The sequence below is a fragment of the Triticum urartu genome, chromosome 2A (genome assembly GCF_056163025.1).
Source record: "Triticum urartu cultivar PI428250 chromosome 2A, HENAU_Tu73, whole genome shotgun sequence".
Lineage (NCBI taxonomy): Eukaryota > Viridiplantae > Streptophyta > Magnoliopsida > Poales > Poaceae > Triticum > Triticum urartu.
This window is the reverse complement of record NC_141874.1, coordinates 21799850-21826457: the sequence shown is the minus strand read 5'-3', so window position 1 is coordinate 21826457 and position 26608 is coordinate 21799850. Positions and strand designations below refer to the sequence as shown.

Genomic DNA, 26608 nt, shown 5'->3' with positions numbered 1-26608 from the left:
TACAACAGAACTCCAAATGAAACACCAAGTAAGATCAAAAAAGAAAACATATGGGCATGTGTGTAGGATATGGCTAGGATCTTATGGAGAAGAATACTATGGAATAGACCAGATTAGTTACACGTGAAAGGATATTGGAAGTAAATAGCATGCATGAATTATACATGGCGAGCATGGACTACATACATGCATTATGTAGAAGAACGATGAAACTCATCTATATGTGCTTCAAGCCAAAGCCATATTCTTCCATTCATGTACATGATTAGGACATCAAGATCAGGTGTATAGATTATGATGGTGGAATTGCCTGCAATGGAAAATTTAAGTATCTTAATGATTTACATGAACTAGGCAAAATAGAGAACAATTTACATAAAAAATTCTGAAGTGTGATTGGTGTGACTAGCTCGTAGAACGGAATTGAGATCCGAAAACTAGAAAAGAAAGTAGACATCTAGAGCTAGATTATGACAAAAGGGTTTTAGGTTTGTCATTCCAAGTCGATCCCATGGATGGTTGCAATACCGGTTTAAATAAATTGGTGGGATAGAAAAAATCGACGGGGAGGTTTAACCGAAATGGAGGCGATGCTACCAACTCACCATGCATGGCGTACAAGCCTGTGTCGATTCTGATAGTATGGTGACCACAAAATAAGAGGTTGGTTATTAAAAAAATGAATCAAAAAAAGGAAACGAAAAAACGAAACATAGAAAAATAATGAAAAATAAAAGTGCGCGTACTCATCAAATGGGCCGCCAACATTGAATCTTTGATTGTAATTGAAGTTTTGGTAAGATTTCATTTGATTTGGGTATGAGTAGTGGAAGGTAAGGAAAGTTTGGATTTAGTTGAGATTTTGTTAAGATTTGATTTGAGCGGTTTAATGCATGACCTTGTTTTGGGAAAGTGCCGATTTGATAGAGTTAATGCACGCCTAAAATGGGCAGGCCCAACTTGATTGCGTTTCAGCGAAAGGTCCATGTATGACGCTCACGAGCGTAATATAGGGTTTTCCGTGGGGTTGGTGTGAGTGAGGCGAGACTACCAACTCCCTCTTTAGGAGTCGAGATTTGTTTTTTCTTTCTTTGGTCTTTTTAGCAGTTGATTCTCTTCCAAAAAATTGGTTGTTTGAAATGTGTCCAGGACTATAAATATATAAGAAACTACTAAAAATAATATATTTTAAAAATCAACATTTATTTAAAAAACATGTTCAGTACATGTTTTCAAAAATGTTATGTCTGTATTTAAAAAATTATTTGTGCATTATAATTATTTATTTCATATTAAAGAAACGTTCGACGTATATCACCAAAATGGTCAACGTGTATTAATAAATATTCAACATCTATTAAAAAAATTCGCAGTATACTAAAAATAATTTACATTTTTACTATAAAACTTTTCATTGAATATTACAAAAATGTTCACCATCTAATATAAAAAATTTAACCAGAATTTAAAAAGTTAGAAATTAGTATAGGAAACTATAAAACCCAGAAGTGCAAAACAAAAAAAATGAAATAAAAACTAGACCAAAATGGTAAAAAGATGAAAAAAGAAAACCCCAAGAAGAAGTCGACCAATAGAAGATAAAACACACCAACCAACCAACGAGACAGCAGCGACCCGTGGAGAAAACCAATAACTGGACAGGCCGACTCATCCGACCCATGGGCGTAGCCTCAACTAGTTGACGAGTGGTCCTAAATGGCGTACTCAACATCGGGTTTAGCTACGGGTTAATCCAACTATCTAAAAGAACTAATCGATCGAATACAACTTTTTCAAAACAGTCGTTCGCTCACTCGCTTCTGGTTGGTTGGTTTGCTTGGTCGACCAGTTCACCATTTGACAGTTGACCCTACTTTTGAAAACAAATCATCAATTTTGAATAAAGTTTATTGATTTAAAAAGAACATGAAATAGAAATTTTTCATCAGTTTTGAAAATAATTCATTGAAAAATCACAAATTTCAAAAAAGTTCATCAATTTTCGGAAAGTAAGCCCGTTGGAAGAGTGTCCTTGAGTTTCTCGCCCCTTTGCCTTAGGATTCGTTAATTATCTTTCTCTATGGAAAATATTCATTGATTTTGAGAAAAAGTACCCAAATTTAAAAGAAAATCACGGGTTTTGTAAAACATTCGGAAAATTGAAAATGAGTTGTAGATTTGGAAAAAAGTTCAACAACTTTGTAAAAAAAGTTGATGAATTTGAAAAAAGATCATCAATTTTAAAACAGAATCACAAATTTATTGAAAGTTCGCACATTTCAGAAAAAAAGAGAAAAAAAGGAATAAAACCACTCAAAAAATCTGAAAAATAAAGATGGGATGGAAAATTCTAGAAGCTTCCCAAAACTAGGTTGGAAGCTTCCCTAAACTATAAGTCGAACTCTACTAGATACCTTTAAAATGGGCTGCCCCGCAGAAAAAAATGATTTGGGGGTGGGGGGGGTAACCGTCGGAACATGCGGCAAATAGGATCAGGGCTAGTTGATCGGCACTCCTATATATCTCTTTAAGCGATCTAGCGCGAAGCATCACCTCAAGCGATCATACGGTGGGCCAGTCCAAGTAGTTTTAGGTTCATTCTTTTTTCTCTTTTTCTTTTACATTTGTTTACATTTCAAAAAATAATACAAACATGCACTGAATGTTTCGTAAATTAATTGACTTCAAAACTTCACTACGCAATAAAAATGTAGATAGTGCATAAAATTTGTCCGCACAACTTTTATAAAATTTTGACATCACTAAAAAATATACCATGATAAGAAATGTTCACTCGTTTCAAAAATATGTTCATGTTATTTTTGAAAAAAATATGCAATGCAAAAATAAGTATTGTTGTAGTTTTAACAAAGTGTGATGTATATTTCAGAAAAATTGTATATGATATGGTAAATATATTTGTTATAGATCACATAGTTTAAAAACATTCGTGCCATTTAAAATATGTTCAACATGTATTTGAGAAATGTTCAAAAATATCTACTCCCTCCACCCGTTAATACAGGAAAAAAAGGCCCACCATAAATGCTATTTGGCTAATTAGCTGACCCGTGACATAGGAATTAGTATCTTTCTCTGACATGGTGTGTGTGGCCTGTCCCATCAATTTTCTGAATGCATCAACCAATTGCTTGCATGCGAGATTTCAATGGCGGCTCGCCAGCTATTTGTTGAGATCCCGTTGGCCAAAATCTACTCCATGAAACTGCTCAAGTTTCCATGCTATCCACCTTGTTATGATAGATTCAAAAAAAATAGGCCCTCTAGAAATGTATGGATGGAGTATTTGAAAAAATATACTACATCATTTATTTGAAAAATGTTCAACTTGTATCCAAAAAAAGTTCCACCAGTATGGACAATGTGGATTGAAAAGTTAGCGATGTGTTGAAGAATGGAAAGAAAAATAACTGGAAGGAGAACTGAAGAAAACCAGCGGTACGAAAAAACAAATAATTGGGCCAGGCCAGTGCAGAGCGCTGTGGGCGGTCGCCGGCTCAGGCTGGCAGTGGGCGATATATAGCAATTGCGCCGCTCACAGGCGTGAAACTACGATTTTCCATGTGGCACCAAGTGCTAAGAGCACCACCTACAGGAGCACAAAAGTTCGTGTCCTAAAATAGTTTTAATGCGCCACTGTAGTATTTTTAGCGCGCCGGATCCATCATTGGTTTACCAGATATCCAAAAACGCGCGCACAAAAAAAATGCAGTGTAAATTGTGAAGCGTGCGCAATCCGACGCCTCAAATTTGCAGCACACGTTAGCATTTTTCAGTGCGCGCCCAACCCTTTTTTACGCGCATTATTTTACAGTTTTTGCTGGAGCTGTCCAGCGTCGAAAAAACCCTGAATTTTAGCGTGCAGAGCAGTTTTTAGCGCCTGTTGCAGATGCTCTAAGTATGGCACCGGCGGCATGCAACCGGCAGGCAAGCGTACAAATGACCAGATGTACTATAGTACCAGTAGTACTTGTATACTAGGAGTACCACATATGTGGCCAATTGATAGATAGGCAGGCGAGTGAATGAGGCTCTGGTGCTGAAGATAATTCAATGGTGGCTTCTGTTTGGCAGGCAAGCCGGCCTGCGGCGCTGCCTGCCGCTCACAACATTAACACGCCATCAACTCAATTGAATTCAATTCAGTTGATGTTCGTTTGGCACTTTGCAATTCAGCGCATGCAGTGCGTCCGATTCGTGGCGCTCGCGCGAGAATATACTAGCTACACGCAGGCTGCTCCAGTTCCGGTCTCCCTAGTTACTAGTGGCTGAATGCGTTCACGACCCTCATCAGCCTGAGCAACGTACTCCCGAGCTTAGCCAGGCCTGCAAGGCTGCAACATAGCATAGGAGTACGTACAGTGTGCTCTCTCCACGGTCGATCTGGCATGCATGCAAGAGAGACGGTGCACATGCACGTACCTAGTACTAGTACGTGCGTACGCACGGTCGAGACTCATTACTTACATCGGAGGCGGTCCAGTGACGATCGAGGTGGATATTTGAATTCGTATTCGGCACTGTGTGTAGTGTAGCTCCCTCGATCGGTCCGCTCCGTACGCGGATTTCTCCTGCGTCGTTTCCGCTCGTCTGTCTGTCGCCGCCGGCCAGCCGCCCTCCCCGACACGGGAGCAGCCGAGCCACGTCGTGCTTGTCGGAGAGACGTACGCGTACCTGCGGCCGGGTCCAGCACTGCGCGCGAATGCATGCCGCATTTCACTGCACCGATCGAAGACGCCGTGCACCTACCCACTGCATGCATGCACTCGAGCACTCTCTCTCGCTCGCTCTTTCTGAGTGCATCCGTCGTCCTGACTGACTGGTCATGGTCAGTCCCATTATTTCCATTCATTCGCCTTGCTGTCCACGCATCTTCGCCAACAGATCATCTGTGACATCCTCCATCGCTTCTTGGTGTAGAATGCATGCGCCCAGCGCGTCGGTGCTTGCTTCTTTGTGTACTAGTATGCATGCGCCCAGCTCGCCGGTGCTTGCTTTCTCATCGCCCGACGCACCTACTCCATCCGTCCTTCCGTTTCGTCCGTGCTTCATTTCACAGGTCGCACCGCACCCCCCGTCTATCGTGTACTGCCGGTATTGTCATACTAGTGTGCTACGTACTCTCTCTCTCTCTCTGTCTCTGTCTCTCTGTCTCTCTCTCTACCGTGCATGCAACGGGACGAAGGCCAGACACGGTACCAAAAGGAAGAGACGCAGTTAGTTTAGAACGGAAGGTCTAGCTAGCCAGCAATTATAGCGTACCACTGGTGCAGTGAGGTAGCAATCCAGCAGGCACCCGCGTCGCTTCGGCGAGTCCCTCCGCCGCGTCAACCGTCCCGTCGGCGTCCACCACGAGTCGCGGCCAGCGCACAACTGCCTGCCGGGCTCTTTCTTTCTGTTCCTTTTCCGTCGCATGGAGGTCGACTTTGTTGCCTAGCCGGTTCCTATCTACAGTAGCTATAAAGTTCAAAAGGAAATAAGAAAAGCGAGAATCGGAATATGTACACATGCTGACATGCAAGCACGTGAATGCACACTGTGCAGGTATGTACCTAGGAGTGCACGACACACTGAGTGTTTGGGGTCATGTACCATACTGTCCGCGTGTATGCATCCATATCAGTATCCATGCTGCATGCATGCATCCATATGTACGTGCCTTCTTGTCTTTCGTTCTTTTCAAGACAATACAAACACAACATACACGTATATACTCACCCTTATGAACGTGATTTACGAAGTTACCGTAGGTTCCTCGTCGTCGACGGGACGTATCCCACAAAAAGCGTATCGTCGGAAATAATCCTGAAACAAATTCAGAAATAATGCGAGCACCAGGACTTTAACCCTAATGGGCCTGAGCATACCACTGTCCTTCTAATCATCCAACCATAAATTGGTTCGTGTGCCTTTATGTTTACGCGCATGCATCAATATCCATGCTGGCACGTACTCGTACGTTCATACGTTTGCTGTCTTTCCTGACAAAGCGTGGGTGTGTGCATGTAGAGGCGGCAATGCGGACTCGGATGGACGTCGTAGACACAGACACGCACAGTACTGTACGTACTACGAGTAGCATATACATACAGCTGCGACGAAGCATATATAAATATACATACGTACTACAACATGTCAACATGTACGCCACACTTTGAAGTTTGAATTGTTCGCGCCTGATTCGCTAGCTCTCTCATGATTAATGAGTGGATTGCTGGTGGGCCGGCGGCGCACGTACAGCCCGTGAGTGCGATGCTCCCGGAGTTATGATCATGTGCACTCTACGTACTCACACGCCGGCCGAAGAAACTACCTAGCTTCTCAGTAGTCACATCATCATCTACTCAAAAAACAGAAAAGTACTACTGAAAAAACTAAAGAGCAGTCACATCATCAACGTAACCAGGTTGCCAATCATACAGCTGCGTGAATTTGTGAGGCAATTTGGCCCGACCCCGATTTTATATGAAAAGACTGCCCAAAAGTTCCAAAATATCAGAATTTTTTGCCCGTCTCCGTTTTTTTGGTTGAGTTGGTTCTTGGACTTAGTATAGATGTACTCTACGTGTCAGTAAAACCTCATTAAATAATCCAATGATTCGTAGGCTACACAAAAGAGATAAATTTTTAGCCAAAACATCACAAAACAAGCCCATTCCGATCCATATATTTGTCCATTTTGAGTACAAAAAGTGGTGTGTGTGCGCGCGCACGCGTGTTGTGAACTCCTATGTAAGTGTTGTGTTTCTCAAATGGTCTTTCCGTCACTGGCCGCACATCCTTTCTAGGGTGCTCATTGCTCATCGTTCATGTTCCAGCTCTCAAGAGGCGCGGAGCTACGTCCAGCACAGGGGGAGTCGGTGCCCCCACCCTTGGACTAAACTCTGAAGAAGAAAACTTAGTGGGCTTAGATTGGAAGAAATTTAGCTATTTTCCAACCGTCCGCTACAACCCCTAGCCCCCACTCTCTACATCCATACTTGGACTCTGGTGAATACAAACCGTCGGATCAACCTATAACGCATTACCACATGACGTCACGACTACCGATTTTTAAACTAGTTCCCTTTAGAAAACATACAAGAAATTTTAAATTAACAAGGCCCCAAATGACCTAAGGATATAGAAGATTATTGATAGAACAAATTAAAAGCATCGAGCATACACACGGTTTCATGTAATTGGAGCCCCATCATTATCATATGCTAGATAAGAAGCAAATACAACATCGGGAGGTATAAGAATGCCACCTTCATGAGGATCGTCCCTTGTCAGCTCTAGGATGCCTGGAAATCAAAACATCCTCCATCTCGAAAGAGGGACCCTGCTCCCTCTCCTTGGCTCGGATTGACACTTAATATTCGGCCAATGCTCACCAGAGGGCTAGGACCGTCGTTGACATGAAAAACAAGGGAAGAGCAAACCCTAGACGTGATGTCTCTCTCTCTCTCTCTCTCACACACACACACACACATGCACACACACACACACACACCGAGAAGCAGAAACTATTCAAATTAATATTATTTATTTCATTTTTTAAGTCTTGCAACCCAGGATGGCCTAATCTCCGGGTGGACCATGGCCCACCCGACCACCCCTACGGCCCAGAAACCACGCGGAAAGGGGTGCACAATCATAGAACCAGTCATCCCAGCTCAGCGGCATTAAGGCGGCACCATCGGCTCCGCCGGTGAACCACCTTTTATTCGCGGATGACAGTCTGCTGTTTTTCAGGGCAAGTGTTAACGGAGCGGAATCGGTTTCAAACCTATTGGATACATATTGCAAGGCATCGGGGCAGAGAATTGACAAGGATAAGTCATCCATCTTTTTCAGTCGGGGATGCCCAGAGATAGTACGTAATGCTATGAAGGGTTTTTTGCAAGTTCCAAATGAATCACTCAATGAAAAATATCTAGGAATGCCATCTGATGTGGGACACTCCAAGATAGGTACTTTCAAATATCTAAGTGATCGAGTTTGGAATAAGGTGAAGGGATGGATGAGCAACTGCTTGTCGGCGGGAGGTAAGGAGGTGCTTATAAAATCTGTAGCTCAAGCAATACCGGTATTTTTGATGTCTTGTTTCAAGTTGCCAAGAGGTCTCTGTGATCATATACAAACTATCATCAGAAAGTTTTGGTGGGGATGTAAACAAGGGGAGCATAAACCAGCGTGGGTTTCGTGGGATGTCATGACAAGGCCCAAATATTTGGGGGGCCTAGGGTTCAGAGATATGGAATTGTTCAACCTCGCGCTGCTAGCCAGGCAAGCATGGAGGGTCCTGCAAGAACCAGCAAGTTTAAGTGCAAGAATATTGAAGGCGTCTTATTTCCCAGACTCAACTATCCTCGAGGCGGAGCTGGGGTCTCGCCCATCTCAAATATGGCATGCTATCCTAGAGGGGCGAGATGTGCTGCAACTGGGAATTATTAGAAGGATTGGGAATGGCATATTTACACGCATTTGGGAGGACAATTGGATTCCCAAAGAAACAGCCCCAAAACCGATTGTATCACTAGTTGCGACACCTCCCAGGAGGGTGTTCGATCTTCTGTCTCCAGCCACTGCTTCATGGAATGAACCTTTAATGCGTTCAGTTTTCTTACCTTTTGATGCTGAAGCAATTCTGAAGATACCAGTGTGCACCCGAAACACTGAGGACTTCTGGGCTTGGAACCCGGACAAGAAGGGCAAGTTTTCAGTCAGTTCGGCTTACAGGCTTCTAGTCACAACAAAAGTGCAGAGGGAAGGTTGGCTAGAAGGAAGATGTGACTCGTCATCCAACTCTAGAGAAGAGGAAGCTTGTGCCCGTCTATGGCAGCTGCAAGTCCCATCAAAGGTCAGAGTGTTCTTGTGGCATCTCGCACGACACTCCATACCAACTACAGACGTTTTACATAGACGGAATATGACAACCCAGAGTGTCTGTCCGCTGTGTGGAGGCCAAGATTCGTGGAGACATGCTCTCTTGTCATGCACTATGTCGAGATGTATATGGGCTTTGACGGATGAAACTCTTGTCACAAAGATGACGGAAAACGTGGAGCCAAGTGCGAAAAACTGGCTGTTTGAACTTCATGAGGCACTAGACCATGAGAGTTTCACGAGAATGGTCGTCACTCTGTGGGCTGTGTGGTATGCAAGGCGCAAGGCAATTTATGAATCATTATTCCAAAATCCACACCAAACAATATCATTTGTAGACTCTTATCTTCAGGAGCTATAACAAATTCCCACTTGTAAACCAAGAGTGCAGGTACTTGCTGTACCAGGGCAGCAACGCCGATGGATCCCACCTCCAGCTGGTTTTATCAAGATCAATGCGGATGGTGCATTAGCAAGGAACAGAAGAGTGGGAGTAGCGGCTGCAGTCTGTCGAGATTCGAATGGCAATTTTCTTGGCTCGTCAGCAGTTGTCTTTCAAGGAGTCAGAGACCCTATGATACTGGAGACATACGCTTGTCGGGATGCTCTATCTTTGGCGGAGGATCTGTATGAGCAAAATATCATGGTAGCCTCAGATTGTCAAGGTGTGGTGCAAGATATCAGCGAAGGGACAGGAGGTCCCAATGCGGCTGTTATACATGAAATAGTAGACCGCAAAGCTAGTTTCTCTTCTTGCTCGTTTGTTTTTGAACGAAGGAACTTTAATTTCGAGGCTCATAATCTCGCTAAATTCGCATGTAATTTAGATATAGGTAGGCATATTTGGTCGGGCACTTTTCATGACCCAAACCGTGTACCTATGAACATTGTTTTGAATCAATAAAGTGAGCGAGATTTTTCAAAAAAAAAAAAACCAAAGCAAGAGGAACAAAGCCCAAGCGGTGGAGAGACACCGAGAAAGTGGGGCGACCCACCCTTAGAAATTAGTCTAGGCTCCCGCCAACTCTATCGTACCTCAACATCTGAAAAAAAAGGGATGCACATCCCCTCCCGGCGAGGCTCAAGGGTGCCGTCTCGCATGCGACTAGGGGTGTGTCGTAAACATTACAAGGGGGGCACCGAAAATAGAAGAAGCATGCCTTTCGAAAAAACAGAAACAAGAATATGCGGAAGTGCTCTCTTGGCCGGCCGAACCTCAATGCTGATGCCACATCTCGGACAGCGGCACAGCGTCGTCGCCGCCACACGCCCACGCGTGCCACGACACCACTCGACCACACAGATATTCACCAAGTAATAGAATACGTACGTGATATATAGTAGCTATAGTAAAGCATTGGCGCATACGCATCCGATCGATATACCCTGTGGTCTCAGCTGTGACCACTCATAAGATTAAGTACAAGTAATCGGCCGATGGATACACCAAAACCGTACCCCATGTGCAGACGCATCCAATGGTAGCACGCATTTCGATTTTCAAACCACGCTCCCCGATTTCAAATCCCTAACGTATACCTGACACAAACAAATTGCCCTACACGGCCTAGATCTAATCTACTCCAACATTGATTAATCTGCCGCCAGCACAGTCGGTAGTTCCCCTAGTTCAAATAACTAAATTAACCGACAGTTGCTGCATGCATTTTGTTTCTCTTTTCCTTTGCGATCGATGGAAACACAACTGGCACCCATTGTGATTTTACAGCCAGAATGTTTTTGAATGATGAAAAGAAAACGAGAAGGTAAAATGTACCCCTAGTTATTACTGTGAAATGGATAAGGAGGAAGATGAGGATTAATCCTGCTGTGGTCACGGCGGCAGCATGCATCCACCACTCGGGGCTGGGCCAGGGGCGGCAGGTAGCATCATGTCAGGAAGATTCGGGCAGTGCATCAATTTCAGCGCCTCCAATGGGGGCTCAAAACGTCCCCGTGATTCCCTATCCGCTCCTGGTAATCACCTCGGTAAATGCGGATTAGCAGCAATTAATTACCGCAGTAGTTACACCGTCTGTCGACGACCGACTGGCGTGCATATGGCATATGCCCGCATCGCATCGACATGGGGATTAATTACCGGATTGACTATGCAAGGAGCACTACACTGTCGGAGGATTCAGTCTTGGTAATAATGCATGGACGAGTGGACATCATGCATGGTCAGCATGGAGCCTGCTGTGAGCCCCCATTTCGTTTGGCTTGCTGCATGGCAGTTTCATCGTCCGGTCGTCCGTCGTGCCCTCTTCTTCTTCCTCGAAAATGCAAAGTGCTTTCAAGAAAGTAAAATCAGATGCAAATGAAAATAAGCTGTGCAGGAGCACAGGGTAGATGATTCCCTCCTTTCCGATTCCCAAAGCGAGCCTTATGGGAGTGTCCGAAAGAGTTCAGATAAAGAAACAAACATGGACTATCATCATAACCCTTTCCTTCTCCCTAGTTCCATGCCTGGCCGGCTTATGGTAGTACTACTAATTTTCACTCACATGCATGCACGTATGGGCCGGTGCAAGTGCCCCAAGCACGCTGCTGGTGTGTGCTTCTATGGTTTTGCTATTTACTCCCTCCATCTTAAAATTATTGTCTCAAGCTTACTGTAATTTTGTACTAAAATTAGTACAAAGTTGAGACACTGCGGAGGAGTATGTGTTAGTCGATTTCCGTGAAGCATCAAGGGCGAAAACGGTTAGTGTCGCGGCGAGGACAAAGGCACGAAGAAGTCATCGAGGCCTCGGACAGGAGTGACCCGGTGCCAGGGACGATGCGAGGCCTCGATCAGCACTTCGTGCATGCACAGATGAATTAACTGAAGGGATTTGGTAAGTTCGTCACGGTAGTATTTCTAGCTCTATAAGCTGATTAAAGGTAAAAAAACAGTGCAACAGAGTTACACTATAAGCTGGGGTAAGATTCTGTACCACGATACATCCAATTGGACATTTCGAAACGAGTGGGTGATCCTGAAATACATATGTTCAGTACAAATAGGACGGACAAGTTGATACTAGATCGAGGGCTGTTTAAACAAACAGCATGTGTATGTGGGGTCCACATTTTTGAAAAACAAACGGTATAGTAATGCGGAGAGCGACAGTCCGGCATTGGTGCGTGCAGGTGGATGCGAATGGGATGCTGCTAGCAGGAAGAATCGCCATCAGCCTCACTGCATGCATGATAACAACTTTCTCCTGTTACATTGTCTCTCCGGCCTGGCCAGCAAACAAGCACCCACCCTGACCCCAAAGCTCGATGTCCATCATCCATCCACGTCAACCCCATCACCCAATGCTCGTACTAGTACAATCTCACTCTATTCTCTGCTCTCAAGTCTGATGAAGAAACGGTTTCCCCTTCCCCTGCTCTGCTCCGGTGGTGTGCTGCTACTCTGAAATCCAGGGGTCCCGGTTCCCCGGTCGCACTCACTCTTCTGTGGTTTGCCAGAGATCGCTCTCTCCAGCTCCGTCACAAACTTTCGAAACCCAGCAGCAGCGGCAAGCAACAGCTCGTTACACTCACGGGCGTACTGGCTTAGGCATCACCTCAGTCTCTTTCCATCAATCCATCAAGATATATTTTTGTTTTTGCGGGGAATCCATCAAGACAGATTGATCGGAATGAAGCGGTACTCGCGGAGCCTGTCCGTGCCGGACACGCCCAGGGGCCTCACGGCCGGCCGCCATCGCCGGCAACCCCTGCCCCGGCTGCTTGTCCTTGGTGCACTGCCTCATCGTCGCCCCCGGCGCCGGCATGCCGGAGAATGAAGCTACTACATACGCGGCTCAAGCGTACAGGAGTGCACTGCCGAAATGAACCCCCGAGCTAAAGCTAGCCGGACTGCATGCAACACACGTACAAGTGCACGCCATGGTCTGACCTGGCATGCACCGATGCACGCACGTCCAGCGTACGTAGGGTGAAGACTCCATGCACCTATCGATGAAGCTACTACATAGGCGTCTCAAGCCTTCAGGAGTGCATGCACTGCCGAAAGAACCCCCGAGCTAACGCTAGCCGGACTGCATGCAATGCAACACACGTACAGTACAAGTGTACGCCATGGTCGACCTGGCATGTGTTGGAATTATATGTCCTGCAACTATATTCAAATTACTTGGAATTGTTAAAATTCAGAATACCTCATTATGGAATTATACATGCATTTATACATGGAATTGTTTTACATGTTTAGCATGGAATTGTTACTTGCTGGAACGTACTTAAGTTTTATATACTTAATGAAGCTGGTCGATTATCGGTGGAATACAATATACTATTTATATTGGAAAGACTACCCGGATACACCAATGATTAGAAGGAGTTAGATCTTATAATTAGATTACAGCCCTAATGTTGATCTACATAATTAGAGGAATTTACACTCTATTATGGCGCGTTGCTCACAAGCGCGTGCTCCGGGGACGAAACGGGTAGAATCCGTTAAACAGACAAATATGATCGTGGTTGATAATTTAATCTGGACTCTATCCCGAAAACTAGTGGAAAAGACTAGGAATCTTATATCTGTATAAGAGGTGGACTCTTTGAAAAGACAGTATAAGAAGGTCCCTACCCCCTAGCCTTATATATGCGAATTGTGAGCGGCATCACGAATAAGCGCAGAGGAATAAGGGGTAGACCGTAAACCCTAATTTTTCTTACAGCATGCACCGATGCACTGCACCTGCACGCACGTCCAGCGTACGTAGGTTCAAGACTCCATCCGATTGGATCCTTTTGCGACGGAGGTGGACATTTGAATTCATGATGATCAAGTCAAGTGGATGAGGTGCTCGCTCGATCGGCCCGGTCCGTACGCACTACGTGGGTTTCTCCTCCGTCGTTTTCGCTGGCCGGCCGGCCTCCCCGACACGGGGGTAGCCCAGCCACATTGCGCTTGTCAGGGAGACGTACACGTCCTGGGCAGGACTGGCCGGGAGTACGTCCGGGACCAGTGCTGCATGCAAATGCATTGCGGCATTTTACTACAACTGCTTGCCAATGCCATGCACCTATATATCGACACCATCTATACACTACTACAGACGAATCATGATTTACCGGCCCGGCCCCGGCGGGCCAGGTCCATTACGTCCATTCATTCACCTTGCTGTACATCCGATCGGTGGATCGACCGTGCGCATCTCCGCTAATGCAATGTCCATTCGTGCGGCCGATCAGTGGTAACGTCGAGCATGTACACCCGGCCGTCTTCCTCGGTCTTCACTCCTGAAGTCCACCCATTTGTTTTCCCCGCAAAGAAATGAAAATGAACTCCACCTCGATCGATGCTGCTGGCGTCGTTCGTAGATAAGCCTGATGTAGATGTGTGTTGCCGTGCTTGGTCCAGGTGTTTCAGCTGCAACGCGGTAGGAGCTTGTTCCTGCCCTAGCTAGCAGGAGTGCATGCCAAGTTGACTCGGGCCGGATGCATGCAAATGATGTGCGCAGCGCAGGTTCGTAGAGTAGCGTGGCACTGCTGGCAGCATGCCAACGATGTCATGACTTACTCTACTCACATGAATTCTGCACCGACGGGCTGCAACTCACGGAAAACTCCCTACGGACTTGACTTGTCCACCATGCACCTCGCCAATACCTTCCTCCCTGAATTTCAATTATATATGGGTCCAGTGTTTCCTCCCTATTCATGCATGCATGGAGGCCGGCCAGGGCCACGTCGAAAAGGAAGGAAGGAAGGAAGCTAACGAGGAATGGAAGCCCAGGCACGGCCGGTGCCCCATCCATCGCTTCGTACGTTTCTAGAGTAGCTGTCCATACAGGCATCGATTGAAATTGGTTGGAGAGAGAGAGAGAGAGAGAGAGAGAGAGAGAGAGAGAGAGAGAGAGAGAGAGAGAGAGAGAAAAGGAGGAGGAGACCAAGCTAGCTCGGAACGGAAGCCTTCCCAAGTGTAGTCAGCTCAAAAAACCGTCCGGCCGGTGCGGTAGGTGGCAGCAATCCCGTCCCGTCGACGTTGCATTCTCTCTCGCGCGGGCATGCACTTTGCCGCCTAGCTACTCCCTGTTCAAATTTCAAAAACCGAACAAAGCGAGAATCGAAAACACATTTGTGCGTACGTAGGTAGGAGTACGCATGAGTGCACGACACACTCACGCATCCACGTGCGGGCGGTTGCCGTCGTCCCTTCCCTGATGTAAAAATATTTGGTGGCAACGCGTCCACGCGAGAACGCAACGCATGCATGCGGGCGGCGTCTATGCGGTGGGGCCGGGGGTCGTGGACGGTACGTGCACGAAGCTAACGCATGCGTACGCCCGCGACCACGCATGTAAATGCACGTACGTGACGCCACACTTCCATGTTTGAATAGTTGGAGCCTAGCTCGATTGGCTCACCCGATCGGTCCATCGATTACTATACTTTACTGGCATGTGCAGTCTCACCACGCCTAAACTAAAATTAAGTAACCGGCCAATGGATCCACCAAAACCTTACGGCACGTGCAGACGCGTCCACTGGTCGCATGCATTTCGGTTTTCAAATCACGCACTCCGATTCAAATGCCCAACGTATACACCTGACACAAACAAATCTACCATCTCCCGGACGGACGGACGGGCAGATCTCTAGCCTATAACCACTTTGATTAATCTGCCGCCGGTACAGTCGCTACTTGCTACTATACCCGCACTGGGAATCTACGCACGCATTTGATCTGAGAGCAAAGCAGCACGTACGTACTCTTTTGTTTTCCGTTTCCTTGGTTGGCGGTCGATGAGATTTTGCAACTAGGATCGTCTCAATAAAAAAGATGGTGGTAAAATGACTACTCCTTTCAATCCACATTACCTGTTGCTCAAAGACCACTGCCAAGGAGACGACAGCATGCATGCACACGAATTTTTTAATTTTTTTTTTGAAACAAGGCAAAAGATTTGCCATTTTCATTGAATAAGAAGAAGAGAATTTTGGTCGACAAACTGATCGAGCCGTGCATGCATGCCTAGCCACAGACAGCCACTCACTGCTGGATAGAGCCATCGTTCAATGATCGTGCACACTATTTCGTGTGTGCAGCAGTTTGGTGTATGACACTTTATATTACTGCGAAGAGGATAACGAACTAGACGAGGGACTCCGGTGGTGAGTGGTCACAGCGGCAGCATGCAGCCACTTCGGGTGGGGCTCCTCTGGGCGCATCATGTCAGGAAGATTCGGACAATGCATCAATTTCGGTGCGGCCAATGGGGGCTCAAAACGTCACCATGATGCCATATCCGCTGTGTAATAATCACCTCTGCAACAGTACAGTAGTTAATTACTGGCATCGTCTCCGGTAATTAAACCTTCTGTCCACACCGACTGTGCGCATGTGGCATATGCCCGCATCACATGGCATGGGGATTAATTACCGCATTAACTATGGCAGGGTTTTTAAAGGACTTAATCTTGGTAAAAAAAAACATGCATGGACGAGTGGACAGCATGCGTGCATGCATGGGAGATGAGGTGTAGTACGTGTACTACTACTGTAGATGTGAGCGCCATTTCGTTTGGCGCGGCCTTTGGTGGTATCGTCCGTCCGTCCGTCCGTCGTGCCGTCGTCTTCTTCCTCCGAAATGCGGAGTGCTTTCATGAAAAAAGAGAGGACATGTGGCACGTACGTACTCCTACATGTATAGAGGAGATGATTCCCTCCTTTCCGACTCCCAAAGTGAGCCTTATGGGGGCGTCCGAAAGAGTTCGGGTAAAGAGACAAACTTGGACTCTCATCATAACCCCTTTCCTTCGCTCCAACAGCATGCCTGGCCAACTTTTAGAAGTGTGTAATAATTTTTACTCACATGCATGCATGTATGTGCCGTTGGTACTACTACTCCGAGTATGCAACTGGCGTATACGTAATGTAATTAAACTTGTAAATAACCAGCTATAAAAGCATCTATAGCCAGGCCTCAAACGTTCGGGAGACCCACCCGGTCACGAAAATCTAACCCAGACGGATGCCTTAAGAAGGTGCTTGATACGTTTTAGTCTCATGACTAATCCATGCTTGGATCCAAATACTAAAGAGACTAAAATCAAGTTAATGAGCATTTATTATCCTTCAAACCCTCCAATCCAGAAACTAGTATGTGTTAAAAGAGAGGAGTTATGTATCGGTTGGTTGCTTTGGAATACAAAGCGGGAGGAAACCCTTTTTCTTCAAAAGAGAGGAGTTAAATGAGGAGAGAGAGGATTAATCCACATTTTAGTAGGGGTATCCCTGACTAAAAAAATTAGTCTCAAGACTAGTTTTAGGGTGCTTAGAACTTTAGCCTCTTAAAGAGACTATTTTTAGTCAGACTAAAATAAGTCCCTTGGATCCAAGCACCCTCTAAACAAATCTCAAACGTCGGGCTGATCGACACCCCTCATATCCAGTCCAAATATGGAGCGGATATGGGACGTCCGGACACGCCCGCCACGTAGAACTGACGATGGTGTCCCACACATAATCGCTCAGAAACCTGGTGGCCTGACGGACGCCTCCTCCGTCGCCGCGGTGTGAACGCTACATCGCCGAGGCCAAATCCGGCTATTTAAGTTGGCCGGCGTTCCCCAACCTTAGCCCATCCACCTTCTCCCTCTATGTGCTGCAACCCGAGCCCATCCGCCTCCTCTCCCCCGCTCTCCCACCCTCTCCGACATCGTCATGTTTTGATGTATTCAATTTTGGATTTGATAAATGATTTTGATTAGGCCAATGATTTGTCGAATCAATCGGCAACAACTGGCCTATAAAAATATATTAATCCTGCGCACCCTGCCACCATCTAGAAAAAAGACGCACTAACTTGTGACACTGTAACACCAATATAGTACATACAGCCACTGACACAGGAAATCTCACAACATAAGTATGAGTTTATTAACAGATCACACAAAACCGCTCCGCAAACGGCCCACCAAAATACCGCATCTCTACTATTAAAGGAAGATCTGCGGTCGTCGTGATGGTTCAACCCCACCTCTCGACCCCGCATACAATCCCGCTCGCATCCTTTCTCACGTATCCACACGTTCACGTTCGGTTTCCCCGTCCGAGAAGGTGCCTCTCCCCACGATCCCATCGGAAGCCCACGCACGCACGTACTCTTGCACCCTCGTGCCTCTTCCTAGGATGCACCCCCAATCTCCTCACCCCTCCCATTCTCCTTTCCATGTTGCCGCGGCTGGTCTCCTCTACCACTCCCGTTTTGCACCCCATGTCGCCGGAACGACCACCACATCACGGGCGCCGCCGCTTCTCCCCTGGTGGCAACACAACAACTGCTCCGCGGGCCGTTGCGGCACCGGCGGCTTATGCTGGTTCTGGGTACGGGCGTCGCCGCCTTCGCCGGTGTTCTGCCAACGAGTATCCGGCGCGCCGGCGTTGTCCCCTCTGCGTGCGCCGATCTGAACGAAAGGCGACACATCGGGGAAGCGGCGGCTTTCACTTCCGCTGACAAAACCTTATCGGCTGAGGGGCGACGGCTCAACAACGGCACGATCTCTTTCGACCAGCGGTAGGATGATGAAATCCCTCCCGCTCATGCTTCTAAGATTGATCTGGTTTACTTTCACGGGTGTTTTTGTTTTGCAGGAGAGGCTGAGACAAAAGGCAGCTGGAGTTAGTGCGCGTGTCCTGGGAACGTCAGGATCCACCTCCCGTTTGAGATGGCGCTCTAGATAGGCATCCTATGTCACATCTCGGCAGTCAAGGATCACTGAGATGGACATTGTTAGGAATCCTCGAGGGCACCAACAAAACAAGCAAACACTAATATCAAATTTGATAATGAGAGGATTAGCTAGATATCAAGATGGAAGTAGAAAATGAATCGAGGCACTACTATCTCTGTCTTGAGGTAATACTGGCTGTTAATTATTTATTACGAGAAGTTTAGTTTTTTCTCTCCTCTCAGGATATGTAGTTTCACTTTTCCTCTTTCATGGATGATCACCTCGTTTATTTTCACAGAAGGAATGATGGAGCAATTGCTCTGACTTGGAGATAAATTAAGTTAGGCCATGTCTAGCGTGGGTGTCAGCTTTAGCTTCCAGGTCGATGCCGCTTATTTTTGTTTGCTCGGTGCCTGATTAGTTGTCGGGTGTGTTGTCATGGGATGGTTGGTGCGGATATGGCCATAGCTGTAGTTTGTCGATTACGGATTTGATCACTTCGAGTTTTTTTCTTTTTCCTCGCATAGGGACAACTTTGGTCTTATATGACTTTGCTATTCGCCAACGTGTTTTTCTGTGTGTGCGTTTGTGTTGACTGTGTGCATCTTAGTTATGCAGAGGCCGGGTATGTGCTTATTGTGTTTGTATCCTCTTGATGCTTTATTTTGAGTCAATAAATCCTCCTTTTGTCGGAATTAGTCGTCGGGTGCGAGTTATATTCTACGACGAGGGATGATTTTTTTTCATCGCGCATGTACCTTCAACGTTGGACTCCTAGACCTGCAAGCCCATGCAGCCTGGTGTCCCTGACGCGGCTGCACCCTCTTGTGGGCGTCGACATCCGCTTCGGCCCCTCCGGCTGCGGTGAGTTCCTTACTTTGCTCCTCCACGTTCGAGATGACTTCCTTACTTTACTCCACTGTATTTCTTCGTCTAATTATTGTAAGAAGGCATGGGAAGTTACCAGTTTGTGTGTGGAAATGCCTGGATTAGTGTATGGTCATAGCGTTTGTTGAGTGCGTTAGTAGTAAAACCGAGTTATGGCCATATCAATTTTTGTAATGGATTTCTGTATTTTGCCAGCAGCTTGCCACTGTGTTTCTTAGAGTTCTGACTGCCGTTGCTTCTCATGGGGTCAAAATGAGGTATAAGTACGAGTTGATGCTTAATTTTGTTACGTTTCGTACTTAACACTGTTATTTTTAGCAGAAGGGGCAGCTGGGGTATGGCCGCATGTCAACTCTCTTGCGTAACCTGCCAACTGTAGTTTCAGAAATATCAAAGTAGGAGAATCGTCTGCATTTCCCTTCATTTTAATTTTGTAAACAATTGTGTATGGTATTGCTTAATCCATGAATACATAGCATCCAACATACTTGAACTGAATAGTCCAACAACATTTACATGTTTCTAAATGTGAATTAGCAGTTGCCAGTTCTGCAGATACACCATAATTACAGCAGGTCCTGGAATAAATCATACGATCAAATCCTCTACAGGAAGTCTTGGCTAAGGTAAAAATGTCATGCGTGCTAGAATATTTACTTCTCATAAGTTTCGTTAACATACAATTTACTACGTGAATTATTTGATCTACCATGCAAGATAGACACCATGACTATCAGACTGTGTGTCTCAATAGCAAGAGTATCCGCCAAGTAAGCATCTTTATTTCACCCAGCTCCCAATGTTGAAGTTAAAAATTTTGTTTCAACCACGACTTGTATGGCCCTTATTTGTTGTCAACATATTGTGCAGAAGTGCACTCTTATAAGCTGTGTTATGGTTGATGTTCATGCTTACTTCAGGTCATAAAAGGTCGTGGGAATGACTCTACACTTTGGGAAACTCTATTCTTTTTTATCATCAATCTATGAATCAAATGGTTGGACATTGTGGATTTAGATTGTTTTCTTTGCTTTCTCGTCACTAGGTTATGATGGAGGTTAAATAGACCTGGAGGCAGATGAAGGTGAAGCCCGTGGTGTCTTCTATGCAAACACTCCCATTGCCAATGTAGGAGTAGACAAGGCGAAGCTGACAAAGCGCACGAAGTGCGACACGTGTTGTAGAAAATGTTGGAATCGTTAGGAGCAGTAGCAGCAGGGGGAACCAAATTTACTACAGATCAGCAAATGCGGGGACTTACTTCTGTGTTGTACTGCGAGCCTGCACCGGCATACACTTACTTCATGTTATTCTGAGATTGTTCTCTGGTACAACTATTTCTCTTGGACGAGAGCTCTATACTTAGCCTTCCTATGGGGTTGCCCTTCTATGTGAGGGCTATCTGTGGGAAATCGTATGGCTCATTTGTTTTATAATTTTATCCATATGGAAATTCAAGAACAATTGTTCTGATCAAACCCGTGTCAAGCCAATGCAAAGTTTGATTTGTATTACTAAAAAAGAAAAAATGGAATGCTTAAATTATTGCCTTTGAGTATCCAACTAACTATTCATAAAAAGGAGATCAAAAGAATCTTTCAAATTAGAAGATATAATGTGTAGACATACAATTTTGAAAGAGGGATTAGACATGTCGACATACAATTTTGAAGGAGAGATTAGACACATGATGAGAATGAAGGTTTGTCTTCTTGTAAGGAGAGGGTGGTGGACGAGAAGGAAAGGAGTGGAGAGAGACTCAAATTGTCCTTATGTGAACATAAACCACATGCCATTATGTTTACAAACATTTTTGAATTAGGACAAAAAAAATTATTCCGTGGCAACGCACGGGCATTTAGCTAGTTATAAATAAAAAGAAAAACACACTCCATCATATCCCCTACTCGCCAAACAAATTCTCACTCGGTTTTAAAATATAAGGTGTATTAGTTTTTTTATAAGTCAAATTTTCTTAACTTTGACCAAGTTTAGAGCCAAAAATATCGACATCCACAATACTAAATAAAAAAACTATAAAAATTCATTTCATGATGAATCCAATTATACCGATTTGATATTACGGATATTGATATATTTCTTTATAAATTTGGACAAACTCAAAGAGATTTGACTTTTCAAAGAACTAATACACCTTATATTTTGAAACAAAGGGAGTAAAAAATTATAAAAACCCAACAACACCAACGGAGCAACAAAGCGGGCCCAACCATTCTAGTTTTATTTTAAACTTTGAAATTTTGCATGTTCGTATACAGAACATATCACCTCCTCAACATGTTATATTTCTTTCAGTATCTACAGAAACTTTCAAGCACAATTTGCACTTGGTTTTCACTTCTTTCCACTAGATATTTATTGTGCGCATATACCTAAGAAGTTCATCCCCATTGCCTTATTTATCTGGACATGCTCATATGCCACCTCATCACATCCACTACATTTATTTCTTTTAACATGCATGCATGAAAATGGTACCTATAGCAATTGCCTCAACATGCACATATCCCACTTTATCAACTCCATTTCTTTTATTTCTCTCAACATGCATGAGACTAGATACTACTTCAAATTTACATCCACTACATTTATTTCTTTTAACATGCATGCATGAAAATGGTACCTATACTAATTGCCTCAACATGCACATATCCCACTTTATCAACTGCATTACTTTTATTTCTCTCAACATGCATGAGAGATAATACTTAAAATTTATTATGTACATATATATAATCAAATACAAAAAAATTATAGTATGTACTTTTAATCTTTAGCCTCATATTCAAATTCAAGGCAACCAAATCTCATCAAAATGATACACCGCAACCAATTCCTGCATGTTCCCGCCGCAACGCGCGGGGTGTCATCTAGTTTATATTGAAGTACTCCATTTCGATTGGTGTTGATTATTATTTTCATTGTAATGTCCATTTCGATTGGCCCTTTCATCCCCGACGGACATGAAGGGAGTAAAAATCCAGCCAAATTATGAGAGAAAAACACATTTAGATATTTTAAAAGCATACCGTACTTATTCCCTTGCACATTCCAGCCAAATTAGTATGCTTCAATCCAAATTCTAACCGCCTGGGGACTGGGGTGTACCTTTGTGCACCGGTGAAGGCAAACACAAAAGAGACAGAAGCATGACACCAAATTGGGTGTGTACTATGTGGGACAGAAACAAACAGTTTGAAGCGGTGCGGTACGAATTGCCACACAAGTCCCTAGCTAAACTAAACACATCCAAATCAGGGAAAAGACATTCCATGGAAAAGTACAAATGATTCAGCATCAGCTAGCAAACTAAACAAGAAACAATATCTCTCTGCTTTTCACAGTCCTTGAGTCTGCTGCCTGTGCATTTTATAGTCAGGGCTAACACCATTTCCCCACAAAGATGCTGACCCTTTGCATCACACACACACTCGCTCTCTCTCTCCGTTTCAGTTTGAAACAGTATAAAAATGATGCTGCGGGTACAGGTACTGATGGGATAGTTAATAGACTGCTGAGATTACCGGTGAGATTTGAAAGCAAGCATGCATGCTGATCCAGGACTAATCCAGTGTGTAGTAGTAGGAGTACTAATGTTGATAGTAGTATCTCTTCCTGCCTCTTTTGTCTGTCCCTACCACCACAAGGTACCACTGCTGCCCACATTATGATGTCCGATGCTGGCCGTCGAGATCTACATTCAAAACTCCAATTGCATGCGTGCATGCATGCATGCAGGGATCTAGCGTATGCATCAGCAAATTGTGTCGACATTCTAGGCCATGCTACTCCAGCATTATCAATCCAATACTTTTTTGGTGTTTTTCAAGCTACAGTTTGAGTTCTTGGATCAACATGAAATCTTCAGTTGACCATAGTCAGCTCATTCCATGCAAGCTAAACATTTTGGTGGTTGTAGTGACATTTTTTGCAAAGTTCCATATTCTTTACACAACGATTTTTGGTTCGTCGACGCGCGAGTGTAGGTGGCCAATATCGGCGAAGTTTCGGACAAACGAAAAATGAGAGAAGGGAATGTATCATGATGGTGTTGATCAAAATTACAAAATGAGATCGATGGCTCATCATGTACACCTGAAATCTCAAATTTAAGAGGAAGAGAGAAAAAAAGAGAGAAAGAAAGGGAAAGTAATAACTATAGTAACTCATGCAGAACTACTACCAGGAGTAGTAAAACCGCATGCGCACGCACACCAAAGCGAAGCCACCCGTCGTCATCGCGGCCGTCGAACAGTGATCTGAGGGAGCCGCAGCGGCGGTCGGTTGGTACGGCCGCCCTGCCGCGGAGCGTACGCCCGCCCGCCGCATGGGTGTCAGCGCCCGCCCGTCCCCCGCTGATTCCGTTGGGATCCGGCGACGTCACCCGGCGTCACCCCCTGCCCCAACGGCTAGCTACCTCGGCGCACGTGCCGGCGACCACGACCAGGACGGAGGGAGAGATTCCCTGAGGAGCGCGTCCAGGACCAGCTCCGCCACGTCCTCCGCCACGTCGCCGGCCTCCTCCGCCACCGCCGGGTGCCGCGCCAGCCCGCGCACGCTCGCCGAGTCCAGGTCCAGTGCCACCAGCGCGTCGATGTCGCCCACCACCCTGCAGTCCGCCGCCGGGAACGCCTTCACCGTGCCCCACACCTTGGATAGCAGCGCCGGCCCGTGCGGCCTTGTTGCGGGGGAGGCGCCGTTGTCGTCGCGGTGGAGGAGGCCGGCGAGGATTTCTTGGGCCAGGTGGAAGAGGAGCTTCCGGTTCCACCGGTGCCGGAGCGGGCCTTTGCGGCGGTCGTCGGAGTCGTCCGCGGGGAGGTCTAGCTCCAGGAGGTGGAACACGATCGGGTCCACTGGGGACGACATGGAGTGGCCCTTGAACGGCCGGCTCGGCGGCGGCGTTGCGCGCATGAACCCGCCGCGCTCCAGCACCGTCCGCAGGTAGCCGTACTCTGGGTCGTCCTCCAGCGAAGACGACGACGACGACGATGTGGACGCCACGGCGGGAGGAAGTAATCTGCGACGGTGGTGCTGGTCGACGACGCGCGCGTGCGAGCTCGCCGCCGGCGCGGTGGCTCCTGCGACTGCGGAGGGAGACGACGGTGGTGCCGCCTTTTCAATCGTTGTCTCGGCTGGCGGCTTCTTGACCCGCGTCGCGAAGCGCTCGCACCCGTCTGGCGGTCGTTTGCACTGGACGGCCTGCGGCGACAGCGGCGCCGCTCTGGTCGACGTTGCTGGAATTGGATGATCCGGTGGCGGTGGTGGAGGAGGTGGCCGCGTTGGCTTGGCGCGCATCGGCGGCGGGGGCGGTGGGAGCCTCGGGGCGTGTGGCTGCTGCTGATCGGCTTGTGCTTTCGCCTGCGGCGTCGGTGGCGCGGTCGGTGTGACGATGGAAGCTGCCGGTGCTGGAGCTTGGACCACCACCATCTTCTTGTCCTCCACCGCAAACGGAATCGCGTTCTCCTTGTCGTTGCTGCCCGCGCTTGCCGTCGTCGGCTTCTGCTTGCCGCCGGACTTGCGGTTGGTGACGGTCTCCTTGGCCTGCCTGACGATCTCGCGGGCGTGCTCCTTGGCGTCCCTCCAACGGTGCCCCACGGCGTCCCCGTCCCTCCTATCCTTCTTCTTCTTCGCCGACGTCGGCGAGGTGGGCATGGACATGTACTGCGCCGCCCTGTCGAGCACGTTCTCCTTCAACACCTGCAACGACAGCCGCGGGCGGTCCACCACGTCCCACGCCGAGGCCGTCCTGGCCGACGACGCGGACGCCCGCGGCGTGTCCGGGAGCGACCTGGCCTCGCCGGCGCCGACGTTGCAGCTGAGGCTCCGCAGCGGCTGCCGGTTCATGGACTCCGGGATGACCCGCTTCTTCTTCTCCTTGACGGCCGCCGCCGCCGCCCTGGGATTGTTGTTGCCCTTCTTGAGGCCCGGCGACGGCGAGCAGGCGTCGTCGGGGAGGCCGTCGATGCCCATGAGGCGCGCGACGAGGCTGGGCGTGCGCGGCGTCCCGGCCTCGGACGGCGGCGCGGTGGCCCTGCTGCCGGTGCTCCGCCTCCCTGCCACCGCCAGCGCGTCGAATGCCGGCTCGACCTGCACGCCGATCTGGATGTCCCGCAGCTGGTCGGCGTCCAGCTCCAGGCTGTTCCTCGGCGCCTCCAGCCCTGCATTTGCAAATCGATGGCATATGTCAAATGGAACCACTCGCCATGGACTACTAGCTAGTTGTCTGCCACTCCGTTGCTCGCAATTGCAATTGCTGCAGTGGTTAATTACCTTTCTGGTGGGAGGTGGGAGAAGGAGAGCTGAGCTTGTGGGAGCTGGAAACGACGGCGGTGGAGTCGTTGGGAGAGGAGGAGGGAGGGCGGCCGACGCAGCCGGCGCCGGGGGCGAAGATGAGGTAGTGGACCATGGACATGCAGCCGGGGCCGGGGTTGCCGGCGATGGCGTCGGCGGGGAGGCCCCTGGGCGTGGCCGGCACGGACCGGCTCCGCGAGTACCACTTCATGCCTCCCGATCTAGCTTTGATTGATCGATGGAGAGAGTGCAACGAGGTGTTGCTTGCCGCCGCTGGTGGGAGGGAACAGAGTGGAGTTTGAAAGTTTGAGACGGGGCTGGAGAGATGGATGCCTGTCAGGCGGTAGTTAAGGTGAGCTACGGGAGAGAGTGATGCTGCTGGCCGGCTGCTACTGGTAGTAGTACAGGAGGGAGAGTGAGTGAGGCCGGGAAACCCGGAGGCCCGGGATTTCAGAGTGGTAGTGGGAGGTGAAATCGTTTTCAGAGCAGAGAACAGCAGCAGCTGCAGAGAGAGAGCGAGCGAGGAACTCGAAGTGTGTTAGAGGTAGAATCTGGTGGCGGTGCGTTGGGGGATGGGGGGTGAGGTGGATGGGTGATGGACGTCGAGCCGGGTGAGTTGTTTGCTGGCCAGGCCGGAGAGACAATGTAACAGGAGAAAGTTGTTATCATGCATGCAGTGAGGCTGATGGCGATCCTTCCCGCTGCCATTGCACACTCCCCATGCACGCCTATACTTTGTTTTTCAAAAAATGGGTCTCCTGCTCCGTGGGCCCCGCGGGCATTTTGTTTAAACACACCGCTTGATCTGTCAACTTGTCCGTCCTGCGGACAC

At 47.3% G+C, this 26608-nt stretch overlaps 1 protein-coding gene and 1 long non-coding RNA gene across 8 annotated transcripts; one reads left to right on the top strand and one right to left on the bottom strand.

Annotated features, from left to right (window-relative positions):
- Positions 1-17896: 17896 nt before the first annotated feature.
- On the top strand, positions 17897-20695 carry LOC125531660 (uncharacterized). Of its 7 annotated transcripts, XR_015615565.1 has the most exons (6): positions 17897-18761; positions 19355-19440; positions 19660-20090; positions 20186-20234; positions 20335-20394; positions 20510-20695. It is a non-coding gene; the product is annotated as an uncharacterized LOC125531660 (long non-coding RNA). The 7 variants fall into 7 exon arrangements; XR_015615564.1 differs by having other exon boundaries at positions 19660-20234; XR_007293410.2 differs by having other exon boundaries at positions 19663-19721; positions 19786-20695.
- Positions 20696-23508: 2813 nt separating this feature from the next.
- LOC147983024 (uncharacterized) lies at positions 23509-26289 on the bottom strand. The gene is made up of 2 exons (XM_087542793.1): positions 25756-26289; positions 23509-25643 (listed from the first exon to the last, which is right to left on the bottom strand). Exons 1-2 carry the CDS (start codon positions 25985-25987, stop codon positions 23899-23901), a joined length of 1977 nt encoding a protein of 658 aa, XP_087398919.1. The 5' UTR covers positions 25988-26289; the 3' UTR covers positions 23509-23898.
- Positions 26290-26608: the final 319 nt, after the last annotated feature.